The sequence below is a fragment of the Pygoscelis adeliae genome, unplaced genomic scaffold (genome assembly GCF_000699105.1).
Source record: "Pygoscelis adeliae isolate BGI_AS28 unplaced genomic scaffold, ASM69910v1 Scaffold386, whole genome shotgun sequence".
Lineage (NCBI taxonomy): Eukaryota > Metazoa > Chordata > Aves > Sphenisciformes > Spheniscidae > Pygoscelis > Pygoscelis adeliae.
Window position 1 is genome coordinate 66030 of NW_008824940.1, and position 14467 is coordinate 80496.

At 39.4% G+C, this 14467-nt stretch overlaps 1 protein-coding gene across 2 annotated transcripts in view; it reads left to right on the top strand.

The window, feature by feature from the left end:
- Window positions 1–14467, top strand: part of GLRA2 (glycine receptor, alpha 2) — a 129524-nt gene that overhangs the window by 25808 nt on the left and 89249 nt on the right. For both annotated transcript variants that reach the window (XM_009325458.1, XM_009325459.1), the window contains exon 4: window positions 3740–3963. In XM_009325458.1, coding sequence (XP_009323733.1) covers window positions 3740–3963 — 224 coding nt within the window. The remainder of the gene's footprint in view (window positions 1–3739; window positions 3964–14467) is intronic.

Genomic DNA, 14467 nt, shown 5'->3' on the forward strand with positions numbered 1-14467 from the left:
TAGAGCAGTTCCAGTAAGCTCTGTATCTATTTTTGGAAACATTCACACGTGCAGCATTCAGCAGAAAAGTCACTGTACAGCATGACTGCGGTTGAGTATCACAGATGAGTAATCTACGTCAGGCTGGGCAGAGTCCCAAAGAATTTAGATGTTCAGTGTTGCTAATGATGAGGATTTTTTAGCTATCAGCTGTAGGAGAAGCTAAGAGCAGTTTGTACATTGACGAGATAATTGTTAATTACAAAAATGACTAACTGTGAGGACATTATTATTGTCGTTATGCCCTATAATCAATGACTGACACTATGCAGCAGGTTCTCTCTTGGGGTAAATGAACTCCAGTTGTGTTTTGAGTACTTACATTAGCAGAAAAATTTGCTGTTCCTTTTAAAATTTTAGGAGCAATAAAGCTTGGCTGTGGCTGGCTGTATGATATTATCTTCCCACTAGAAAAAACATAATTACAAATCAGCTTGTTAGATCCTGATTAATTCATATGTATAGTTTTAACTGCATAAGAGACTCCCACTGAAGCCATTGGGGACAACTTGCATGCTTAGGTACATAGGTAACGAAGTGTTTTTCTGTCACATGGCTTTGAAATAAATGATTAAACCACTACTTTTCAGTTAGCATTCATGTTTAGGATTTGGAGAGAGAGACTAGTGTCTTTGGCAAGCCCCTCCTATGCATGGAAGGCCAGCTAAATCTGCTGTTTGCCTCAGACATCTGACTCAATACCTGGGTAACCAATGCTGTTGGAGGGGAAGATGGGAGGAAGGCTAAGATCTAAGATGACCATCAGTTCAGAGGCAGAAAATAGCACTGAAAATGGAGTGGGGCTCCCCAGCACGCCCCTGCCACAGCAGTGCCTGAGGCCAAAGGGACCCAAAGCTTTGCTGAAGCTCTGGGGAGTGAACCTGGTGGCCATGGGTTTGCTGAAAGACCGTTTCTCTCTAGATTCCTATAGCAAAAACTAAGTACATCTGTGGATGGAGTCCCTGAATCTTCAGATAAATCTACTAAAACTAATCAGATGAATATTCCTTTAGTATGTTGGTATTACCCTGATCTTATGGCTTGAGAACAGAGGAAAACTGTTTATCTGAGTTGCCTTGAGCTATTGCTGGCATCGGTGTTACAACTGAGACTGAATCTTCAGGTCCACACTCCTCATTCAGAGCAGTGGTGCTGTCAGAAAGAATTTGTGGAGCAGGTGTACTCGTGGTTGTGTAGGAGTGCTTTACTACAGTCCACCCACTTCTACCCTCAGGAACTTGCAAGATACACGCTGTAGTCTGCCTGAGCTCCATGTTGTGATACCGTTCTCAAGAAAATTTTTCTTCTGCAGATAGTTACAATGTTAGCACAGGAAAAGTAAATTCAAAATTCTGCACATGATTAGGTCTGACTGTGTAAACACACATCCCTCTCAGCTGCTTATACCGCAAGCATAGCAGAAAAAAAAAAAAGATGGTTTTGTGATGTGCATGTTATATTTCCATTTTTATTTCTTAATAAAATATCTATGCACATATATATATGCAAAGCCGGTCAGACATAAACCAAGGTTTCAGTGCTGTATTGCTTCTAACAACAAAGCTTGCAGAGGGAAAGCATTTCTAAGTGTATCAGGGAGATGGCTCTGATATATTTATGAAGGTACATACTGAAAAAGATAGTGTAATCCTATTGGTATTGTTTATGCTTTTGGTATAATATATATCATCATATGAAAGCTCTTCTATGAATAAGGATTTTTCAGACTGCTTTTTGTTATCTGAATCACCAACTACTGAAGTTTATGAAAGCACATTTATTTTTAGATATTTCAAAAAAATTTACTGATTTGACTGATTTACAATTTCTATGTCATGGGGGGAGAAATCCTTCTGCTTTCCATAGACTTCATTGTATATCTTATTTCAAAGAAAAATTAGAGGCGGTTGCACAACTAGTAGCAATTTTATTCTATCAGAGGTTGCTGATGACAGCTCCTGCCTTCTTTTCTGCAGAGTGAAAATAAAGTGCTTTCCTGCCTTTATAACTAAAACAGTCCCATATAGACTTACAAGACACTCTCAGCTTCAAGACCAAGAAACAAGGGAAAGTATGCTTAGCATTAGTGTATCCTCACAACATGTGGTGACATTTCATAAGCTCAGAACTGCAAGTAGCTATTTGATCTTTAACTGTATGAAACACCACCATCATAAAAGTACAGTGGTTTGTGAAAAAAAGATACAGGCTTTTGTAAGTATCGTTAATAAATGTGCTATTCTTGAGGCCTCTCTCAAGTCTGTCTTGCTCTGATTAGTAGACATTCCTGTTTTGACTTGCAACTACACCACAGCAAAATGAAAATGATGAAGAAAGCAAGAAAAATCACGTTCCTAGTGAGATTGTAGAGCATCATCCCATAGGGTTCAAAAACTGCATCCGTTTGGATGTCAGAAGTACTCTGTCAGGGCAGCAGCACACCTTGTCACCAACCTACTGAATGAAGGGTGGGAAACGCTGAAGGTTGGAGGGGCTCGTTCACAGAGTCTGCATATTGGGCAAGCTGCTTTCTGCAGCTCTAATTGGACTGAGAATATTTATTTACATTTCAAGGATGATAAGTTCTTTAGACTATCCAGTTCAGTGGCCTAACTAAACACAGGTCAATGTATATTTGCCAAGTCGAAAGCACAGTGCTGCCATTTTAAAGTACTGCTGCTACCATGAAGCAAATCCTAAATGTGAGGGGTTTGTACAGTTGAAAGAATTGTTTGCTAACATATTCCTTCAGATAATATAATTGATATTATTAATATCAATATTATTAAATATTTTCCTTTTAGAGGAAGATTAGATGTATTTCTGAGACAATGTTCACAAGCAAATTAAATGCAGTAATTTCAGGTAAATATGTTATACTAGCAGGGAAAGCTGGGGGAGATGAAGCTCTTATTTGCTGACTTCAGAAATTCAGGGTAAGGAGAATAAGCATTAGCATCTTTCCCTTCCCTCCAGAGAATTTAGACCCTAAAAGCTCTTTTCACACTCCCCTTTAACAGCCAGTTCTTGACACAGCGTTAATGTTGGTTCTAAATGAACCTCTAAATAATTGCTGCCTTTCCCAGTTGTGACTAGCAGACCACTGAGCAGAAGAATGCAATTAGAACAATTTTAATGGGATGCAGAGAGGGAGGAGTGAATGAAGGAACATACAGAGAAAAGCATACGGTAGATAAAAAAAAGATATAAACAGTAAATAAGAAGTGCTGATTTAATTTCTTCTATACAAATCTGGCTTCACTGGAATTAGCAACTATTCATGAGTACATTAGAAATAATTGATTTACATATAGGAAGCAATTTATTTAAATTAGTAGTTTTATAGAATCTTTGTTGAAATTGTATATATCTAACTGCAATGCTTTTTGACTTTCTAAGTACCTCTGAGTTAATACATGGCATTTGAAAGAGAGTTATATTTAATACTGAAGGTTGCAGTTAATATTTTTTTCATCACTGAAGTAATTTTGATTTGGAAAATGTACCAGTTGTGTGTGTTTGGTTCAATGCAGCATTTAGACTGCTTTATTTTCAAATGACAACTCTTATGTTCAAAGGATAACATAAATGTTTGCTGTAACACTGGTACTGTAGTAAGTCTAAGAGCATAAAGAAAGCTAAAGTGAGCTTCCAGTTTTGATAAGTGGCTTAGTAACCTTTTTACATGGCATTTCTGTAGGACTACAGAGTGAACATTTTTTTGAGACAGCAGTGGAACGACTCACGTCTGGCTTACAGCGAATATCCTGATGATTCCCTGGATTTGGATCCCTCTATGTTGGACTCTATTTGGAAGCCAGATTTATTCTTTGCCAATGAGAAGGGAGCAAACTTCCATGATGTCACAACAGACAACAAGTTGCTGAGGATTTCTAAAACTGGAAAAGTGTTGTACAGTATCAGGTAAACTAGATAACATTTTTTTTTCTCTTCATCCCCTTCTTTCCCCTCACTCCTTGTTTTTCTGGTTGTAACTAGGTTTAAAGAACATAACGTACATATTTAATTTTTTGTTGTCCCATGTACAACTGAAATGAGACTTAATCATAGTGGGGTAGAAGGAAATTTTGCCTACGTTCCTTTGCTAACTATTTACTTTTCACAAAATAGTCTGTAAGTGGCACAGCAGTACTTCTTAGTCTTGTTGGAAACTTAAGGCTGTCTAATACTTTAATGGTATGCCTCAATAATTCCCATTGGCGTTAGCTCAAGTCACTCCTCTTACAAAGAGGGGAAATCAATTCTTCAGTAGTTTGTGGGTTGCAATTTAAAAGTAAAGGGGAATAGTACTTTAAATGACTGCTCAACACCTAAAGTAAAAACACGCTTGAAATGCAATAAACTTGACATGCAAGTCACTGGGCAGTTGGATGTATCTATTCACATTTAAAAATATCTGGGATTACAGAAAGTGTTTTTTAATACTAAGTGCACTGAAGTGTGTGTCATGTGACTGGATTTAGGCTGAATTAATAAGCACTGACAAAACATGATTTGGTATGACCAAATGGAATGGGACATATATAGAGAATCAGAATTGCATTGCACAGGCATAAACAGCAGCAAATAATCTGCAGTATTTATTTGACATTCAGCTTACCGTTAATTGCTTAATATAGGTAGTCAAAGATGCAAAACACTGTATTATTGCTCTTACAATTGTTTTAAAAAAAGTAATTTCTGTGTTTTATCTGTGCCTGGGAACGTTTCTCAGCTTTTGCCTTTCTTATATTGTGGAAAGTAAACATGATCGTATTTGTTTAACAGTTTGTTTAGTGAATTTACTCATCTGTAAGGAAGATTAGTTTAGAAGGCAGTTGTTTCTGACTGGGAATTCTGTTTGTGACCTGCATTTTCATTAAGGAATGATTATTGATGCAGGTTCAGGAAGCTGTGTTCTTTAGGATGCTAAATAAATAAGTAATAACATGGCACTTCCTCCATTTATTTAATTCTCGTGGAAATTCTTTGATAAGACCCCAGTAATATTTGGATGGATTAAGCAGCGTGGAACGTAAATGTTTATTGAGCAAGGTTTCAAATTGACATACCTAAACAGTTTGAGAAAAATAATAGGATACAAAGATGAAACTAACACTAGCAGCGTGATAAATATGCTGTCACTTACAAATATTTCTTCTTTCATCCTGGGAAAGAAATGAATGCATCTGTTTGTTTGAATGACATCAAACACCATCTTATTGGAGGCAACAGTGCAGTTGGGTGCTGTTCTGAATGCAGATGGATAATTTTCCTGACATTCATCCATGCGGGAAAAGCAATACTTTGAGCTGCCATATCACATTTGTAAAATTCCCACACCTAAATGCAAATTAATCTGAAGCAGAGTAAGCAGTATTCCAATGGAGTACTAAGCAAAGTTCATTGTTTCTCATTTGTATTGCACAGCAGTAATAGAGGCTTACCTGGCCCCTCTAACATGGCGTATAATTTTGAATAGTACTTTACAGTGAAGAAAACTCCAGAGTATGGAAATCTGAAGTCAGAAGTAGTTAGACAAACTTGTCTTTATTCTCTAGATACTGGGCTAGATGCATCTGTGTGTTGCCAGTCGCTTTTAGTTGTGCTATAGGGAAACAAACAGGAATATTTTAGTGATTGGTTTCAGTACATTGAGAATGTTATAATGCTGCCATTTTCACACTGCACCAATAGCACTTAGCCTGGCATCATGATATTTAACAATTAGCATTTAGGGTGCTGTAAATCTTTAAAGCACTTTACAAAGATGTCTGAGAAGTAGTGGTGTATGTAGTTATCATATTTCCAAATTTAATAAAATCAAGTACAAGTTAATGTCACATAAATATAAACTGCTTTCTGCAGAAAGAACTGCTCCCAGTAATTAATGGGTGAGAAGCAAGGTGTGTGTATTAGATGACAGTTGTATTCCTCTTCCCTGTATACTGCAATGAAAACATGGAAATATGCTACGCAGGAGGCACAACTGGCTTATGCTGTTAATTACTCTCAAAGGCCAGTCCTGCCCTTTCTGAAAAGAATTTGGAAAGTCATCTGGGACTAGATCTCATGGTCCGTATTTTACTAAACAAGACACTTGCTGTAGGTGCTCAGATAAGTCATGGCAGGGTCAGTGAGGGTCTGGCCCGTGTGTGAGCCCCACCGCAGTGCTTAGCTCTGGGAACTATCTCATGTCGTGGTAAGCATGAGGCTCTTTGTCCTTCTCTCAGCAAAAGATAAGCCATCCTGCATTTACTGGTGATGGTAGGCATGACGTAGATTTCCATCATAGTTTACCTTATAATAATTGGTTATGACAACCATGCTTGCAGACTCCTAGATCTATATTTAATTCTCTGGGAGTTGCTATACAAAATAAAGCCAGAGTTGTTGATGGTTGATGTACCCACCTATGAATCATATAAGTTTAGCAATCTAAATGTATTTTTAGATATTCGCTGTGTGCTCAAATGACTACCTTGGTATTTGTTTTGATCTCAGATAGCATGCTATATATGCTATATAGAGCCTGAGGCTCTATAACTGGATAACTGGTCTAAACCTTTGGGTACTGCAAAGAGAGCTAGAACCTTGGGGAGGGAACCCAGCACTACTCAGTACTGCAAATATATGCTATTGCCACTAGAGATGTAACAACAGCTCTTAAAGGTGCGTGTATTTTGAGAAGTCAGCAGTTACAGCAAAGTTATATTCAGCAAACGACTACACTTTAGTCAAGATCAGTCTCAGTTGCACTCTTCGAGCTGCAAAACAGTTAAATAGCTATAACTTTTATTTTAAAGCCCTCTGCAGAAAGGAGTCAACAAGAGGAGTTTGTTATAGCAGTGTTCAATACAATTAGCTTAAGTTGTGTATATTTTGTATGCTGAAAAAAAAAAAGAGAGTTAAAATCAGAACCCACATAACGTCACCCTCCAGATGCCTGTGACTCATCGTCTCCCAGCCCTCGAATGATCTCTGCATGGATTGGATTTTGTATCAGGCTATGCACTTGGAAAGAGCGGCAGCGCTGTGTGATGATACTGAGAATCCTGTTCCTGGCAGTCATATTCTGTATGACACATGGATTTTGCATTATATACACTGCTGCACTGATTTTATGTTCCAGGGGCAAGGATGGTACTTCCCTGGCCCATTGTGGACACCTGGGACATCAGGAAAATGTTAAATAACCTCACAGGAGGCTTCGCATTCTCTCTGAGCCACCCATTTGAGCTACCTGATTCCCACAAACTCATTTCAGGCTGCCAGCCAGCTCAGAATATTAGCATCTGCCAAATGTTTATTATAGCAAAGTGATAGAAAGTGGAGTGTTTTTATTTAAGGTTTGAGGATTTTTTCTGCATTAATTGCCTCCCACTCCTTTTAATATTTTCAGTACATCTCAGCCATATGAGCTTGATGCAGAGGGTGATATAACTCAACTGTAATATTGATCCATGGCATCGAACCTAGAATATATTGGTCAGGAAGGTAAAGGGGCTGTAACTCCTTTTTTTTACCTGCTGCTCCAGAAAACACTCCCAATTGCCTGATAACATTGTAGAGCTGTGTTCTGAAACATAGTGCCAGTGCATTTAGCCAGAAAGAGTTACAAAGCAGATTATTTCGTATTTTTAAAATATGCAAAGGTTTTAGAAGGTGTTGCATAATTTGGCAAGAAAGCCACTTGGAATCCTAGGGAGGAGATTTCTGCAAATTCACAAATTACATTTCTCCCCCCATTTTTGCTATTCCCGTTCAAAGAACAATGAAATACCTAGGAAGAACTTCCTCGAGTCTTTCAAAACATCTGTTTTTCTGTCTTTGTTTATCTGCAAGAAATGTTACAGATATATAGACAATTAGTTCTTCTTGGTTTCAACTCTTGATGTAGATTTAATTGTTAAATGTTATTATGGATGAAGGCAAAGTGTCTGCTAGAGAGCAGTACTGTGCTGTTAGGGCACCACGAAACAGAGAAAATTCAAGCTATTAGATTGCTCTCTATTTGTGCAGCTGTTCTGGGGGTGATTACTAGCCCCTCCGTTCGGCAACAAGTAGCTGACAGGATGAGTTGGCACATCCAAAAACCCTTGCCTGCTTATGCAATGAAAGAGAAGTATCTGTGAAAACAGCACATTTATTTGCATAATTTACATTTTAATGACACAAAATTAGTTGCTTTTTTACTTCATAAAGCATTTAAAGCAAAGTAGGGATACGGACATTGCACCTGAACATGTAACTGCCTCACTTCTTCCTCTAATGCTGTACACGTCTCCAGCTGACACATGAGAACACAACAGAAGAGCTACTTAGACTGAAGGACAATGCTGCCAGGAGAACAAATGTCTCTGAACTGGTCATAATTAAGCTTAAAGTGGAAGTTATAAAGTTTCCAGCCATATACACCTTGAATTCCTAGAACAATAACAATATTCCAACAGAAATAAGGGGGGGGACACGACACCGAGGGACGGGGAATGGAACTAGATATCATTAAATGAACCTTGATCATATTTGAAAGGGATTAGACGCTGTGGCTATGTGTGACAGCAGATGATCAGATCTGATGGCCCAAGATGTTATTTCTCTAGCCCTATATTCCTGTGTCTCAAATAAAAAGGAAGACTTTGTTCTAACTAAAAAAGTGGGAAATGCTGTTGGAGACCAATTTGTACACGTAAAGTTGTTCTTGGCTGACAGGATCAAAAAATATTGGCAGGTGGTTACTTCGGGATGTCTACGTCAATGGGATAGTTGCATAGCCAAAGCACATGTCTGTGTACCTGCTCTCCTTATGGGTAATGGCAATGCCTGTCCTTGATTGCTAGTGACAAATCACTCCATTTACCCATTGAACTTGCACTGGAGCAGTTAAAGGTTAGGTGTTAAATTATGTAGGTGTGGAACCCCTTTCTAAATGGTACAGAAAAATGTGTTTTCCTGGAACATGCTCCCAGGGATGAAGGTCTTTTGCCAATTGCATCGCAATACATGGCTTAGAATAGAGATGTCATCAAGCCAGGAGGAAAGCAATACCATACTAAACACACACTGTAGGAAAATTAAGATAGAAAATGGCAGAGGAGAAAGGAGAGATGAAATACTGTTCTTCATGGAAAGGAAACAGGTGGTTTGGTTACAGAATTTAACTGTTACATGAAATCATACTTGAATTTAATTTCATAGATTTGCTTGAGCAATAATTGGAAAATCATTTGCTGGCAGCTCATGTGCTGGCATTGTGTATCTACAGACAATGATTGCATTACAATGAGAAGTGGGATGCCTGTAATGAGAAATCCACCACGCTGCTCCATGCCAGCTGTTGTGTTGTTAAGCAGCACATGAAGCAAAGCAAAGCACTGGAGGGAGCGCGAACACGCTCATAAACAGCAGTACGTGAAACTGCAGCCTACATCTAGCATTTTGCCATAGCAGAGAAGGCGCCACATCTCCTCTAAGCTCGACTTCAGCCTGTTCCCATCTGACAGAAACGAAGCTGGAAAACATGACAATTATTAGAGAGGAATTCCAGGACTCCTCAAAAATAAGGGAAAAAGCAGACAGTTTGGCTGTTCCGTTTAATAGGACAAAGCCTGTAGACTGTGAAAATTACCAGAATTTACATTCAAAATGATGAGTCAGGTCCCTGAAAAAAACAATGAGATGGACTACAAAATGAAAAGCCCTTTAAAAGAAGAATGTCACTGGGAATTTTTTTTTTTGGCCTTCTGTTATATGAACAGTGTGTGTGTCCTTCTTTCAGGCACAGATCACCCAAGAGAGGGGGCTGGGAGGAATATAAGGAGATTTTAGATTCTCCTCCCTGTTTCAGTGCCACTAGTCTGAATGGCATTTGCTCCTGTGTCATGCGATGCTGTCATGGTTGCTGTGCAACTCCATCTCCCCTGCCAGTTTAATGGGGAACTTTGTCTGCTTCTGCTTAGGTGATATTTTAATGTTATTTCAGCAGCTATAAGGATCAGGAATTTAATCTTTCAAAGAAAAATGTACCACTAAGTATACTTTTACCTTTATTGTCAGCTTGGACCTTTAAGAAAAATACCAGAAATATTGCAATTTATGATAGCATCTTTAGAATTGGCAATACTGAAAAAAAAATCCCACTTGTCTCACTAAACCCAACACTGTGGGCTTTGCACAGGTATAAGACTTTTCATAAAAATGGCACATAGCCAATGTTAGCAGTGGCCGTGCATGTACTACTTGTGTTCTGGTATTTGCAGCACAAAATCCTAGGTTGTGAAGTCTTCTGTCCCAACAGCTGAGCTGCAGATGGGTGTAGCTTGAAAGAATGAAGGGATAAAATAGAAACCAAATGTTATTTTTGATACCATGCCCATTCATGGTGAGGCATTTGTTGCTATTCATGCTTATGAGGAGATAATCATGCTTTTTTTGGAGATGGAATGGACTTGTACCCTTATCTCTAGGACTATTTAAATTTCCAACAGTACTTCTATACTTAATAAGACTGACCCTAGTTATTTCTCATTAGAAAAAACTGTGTAAGGAGGCTGTTGTTCTGTAGCCCACTCACAAACCACCCCACTTGCAGGATAATTAATGAAAATGATATTCCCCTTGTCGTCAGACACCTCTTATTGTGATCCACAGGGCCTTTCTCATGTGGGATCAGTGTCCTCCTCCGGGGTGAGAGTTATCACTCAGATCAAGGGAAGTTTGGGGTGAGTCACAACACATCAGGCTAAGATGTGATAGCTGCTTATAAAGAAGAAGTGGGTTAGAATACAATTTAATGTTTGCTGCAGATTAGGCAATAAGTCAGATCCCAGCTAAAATTAGATATACTCTTAAATGTATATAAAAAAATTCTTGCATTATGTAATGTGTAAACCCAATTCCCTAAGAATTTAATACTAGCAGTTCTTTACTTCAGTTTTTTGCTGTAGACCATTCACAAGCAGTCTGTATGTGTAGTATGCTGAAGCGTTTTTGTAGCATGAGATTATCAGAGAAGTGGCATGATGGCGATGAGCATCAGCATTCAAAACCTCTAAGAGAAAGAAGGAGATTGGAGATGATCTTGAGAATAATCTGTTTACAAGCATTTTACTCCTATTGAATCTTTTTGTATTAAGCACCTTGCCACTGATGGTGCTGCTTTGGGGATTAGGTGTCAGCGAGCGGACTGGCCTCAAAGCTTAATACCCTAAAGAGAGGTGGGGGTGGGATTTGGCAGGAACTGGAGCAAAAGAGAGGGCAACGGGAAAGGGAGGGGGAAAGTGTAGGAGGACAGACTAGGATGCAGAGGAAAGAGGCTGGGCTCTGGGTCACGTAGGTGTCTCTGGGAGAGATGTAGGGTAGATGGGCAGACATAGGAGGATGAGGGCAGGAATGGGTGGAGGATGAATGGGAAGCACGGTGTCTCAGCCCCGCCGCTGAGCTCAGGACTCGATTGCACTGGATGTAAATACCTCTGAGCTCCCTCAGCTACACATGTGTGTCATCCCCTGCTGCTGGCTTTTCCTTGGAGGACGATGGCTGGCTACAGCTGCTATGTTTAGGGCAGCGGTAGTGCCTGTGCTGAACTCTGCTGCTGGCCCATCTGAGGGCATGTCTGCTTCCATCTGGAGAAAACACTGCTGTTGCAAAACAACGTGTTCAGGTGTTAACAATCACCAGCATGAGGGTTTCTGGTTAATAACATGTTGTCAGGCTATTTATTTTTTCCCACGGGACACCTTATTCTGGCTTCTGTAACAAAGGAAGCCAGAGTCTGCAGGACTTTTGCCTTCTTGCCTGCATAAGTGGGAAATGCAGACCTCTGAATGATGCTGTAAGGGGGTTTCTGGGGTGACCAGAAACGACAGATGTTGAGCTGGGGTGGGAAGAGAGACAGACCCACATCCCAAGTCTGAATGATTTCTCAGGACATTTTGCTGAAACCTGGGGATGAAAGGGGGGGGGGTTTGAATGAAATGCTGAATGAAGAAATCCCAGCAGTGCCCATTGCACTTTGAAGGCATTTAAAGTATCAGCAGATGCTGCTCAAAAGGACTTACCTAGTGTATGAGGGTAGAGGGTACAAAGTTTAAGACATGTTGCCCTAGAGCACTTGGATTACAGCCCTGCCTCTGCCACAGCGTTGCTCGGTAATATTATTGATTTATTTTTTTATTATTTTTGTCATAGTGCTGGCTAATTGCTCGTTCTTTGTTTTCTGGCTCTGATTCTGCATTTTGTTCTGTTCTTACTCTATTTGCACTATTCCAGGGCTTGATTTTCCTTGACTGCAGGATGGGTGAGGGAGTGGGGAGGGAAAGAAGAGAGCAGCTTTGCCTCTCCTTCTGGGACAGCTTGCTGGCCCTGATATTGTGCCTGAAGTGCTGGGGCACTGGAGATGTGACTCTCTCCTATAATATATCCTAAAATATAACGTGCCCAACCCCAGAGCTCTCCCTAAGTGACCTCTGCAACCTGAGCCTGGATAACAGGGGGTAAAGGGTGCTCAGGTAACTGAAGATAAAATCAAGTCCTTCATCAGCTGCTTCTCCTTTCAGCCTTACACAGATTGTTCATAAAACATTTCCCATCAGTGTTTTATGGTGCTACGTCACCAAATCTGTTGTTTATGCATCTCAAATACCTTAGTGGCAAGATGTCTGGGGAAAAAAAAAAGTTCTATAGCAGTTTCTTCTGTTTTATTAATGATTAAAGTATTCAACAATGTAATCACCAGTTAAACTTGCACTTTGCACCAAATCTCATGGGGCCCTTCTTGAATTTGCCAAGTGTGAGACATTCACTTTTCTGAAACATTTGCTGTCAATGAAACTGTTATTATAGGCAATGTGGGTACCTATATCTGCCTAACACTTTCCATTTCTGATTCTGTTTCCTTATTAATGTAAATATACAAGTAGTGACATGGCACCTGGGTTTGGAAACACTTGCAGGATCATATTTTTACTGCAAAAGAGTCAAGTGCTATAAATTGACCCACTACTATGGACTTCACTGGAGCTGCTTCAGACTCCAGCAGCTGAACATTTAGCATGTAGTAATCTTGTTGAAAATCAATGGATCTGTGGACGATACAAGGCAATAAGCGTTGGGTTCAACACTTACATTACTCCTAGTAAAAGGGATTACAGAGGCAAAAATGTTAACTATGAACGGCTACTCTGCTGAGATGAACAAGTAGAGGTAAAGCTATAAGGACATGATCTCTCAAGCTAGCCTCATCAATACAGTGAATAGAAATTTTCCATTTGTCAGGGTGAGCAGAGAATAATTTAGTCTTCATGAAAGACACTGTTGGTTAGGAAGAGAAAGAAGACATGTCAACCTTTGTATGAACCAACATAATGAGCATTTTCTCAGCTCACCTCTAGAAAAAAAAAAAAAGATATATCTACCTAACATCAGTGGAGATAGATCAGTTTATCCCTGGGAGGCTTGAAAGCTGCAACTGGATGTATTTGCTTTCTCGTGAGTTTGGTATTAGACTAATAAAAAAGACCCCCCCTGCCCATATATGTAGTCAAACCCCCAGATCCTTTGAGAGTTTGGGGGAATAGAAAGGGATGAAGGGGGAAGGAAGCATAGTCAGTGTGCAATCCACACAGTAAAATCTGAGGGATGGATAGGCCATGCCTACTTCAATGAATACAAACAAATGACATTTAGAAAGGCTGCATTTGCGTAAAGGCATGTTTGAAATGAACTTAAAACATCTAAGCCATATTTAGAAGATGACTGAAAAGAAGGAAGAGAGTTTGATATATCAACATTTCAGGAAAAAAGGCAGAAGCAGTCTTTTGTTAATAGTGGAGATTAGCAATTTAAATACTCAATCTTTAATCCAGGAAATTACCGAGTAAAAATGAGACTAGTTAACATTTGCAGAGCACTTAAAATATTTAAATGACTAAAGGGCAGATTTTCAATGACATTTATATGTCATATATATAGATATACTTTTTTCTCTAGGGGACTAATTTTTTTTTAACGCTTATGCTATTTGCTCCCAAAGGTAAAATGGGAGTTTATTTACTATGGTGGTGTTGAGAGGACTATTGGGGGCTTTTCTTCATCTCAGTGCCTTTCACTGCCACAGACAACCGATCTCTAATTTCCTGATATTATCATCTTCTACACTGAAGACTGTGTCAAGAGGAAAATAATGTGACTTTGCCTAGGTAGCCCACAAGTAGGCAAAAGCAGAGGTGTTGAATGTGATTTTTGATCAGGCTGAGACCCTTTTGATCTCACTTACCTAAATATCATCTTCTTGTCATAGTGATTTGATGGCCGGACAGTGGGACTAGAAGTCAGGCCATCCCCAAAAATTCACATGATGAATCATAGAATCATAGAATCATAGAATCATTAAGGTTGGAAGAGACCTCCAAGATCATCGAGTCCAACC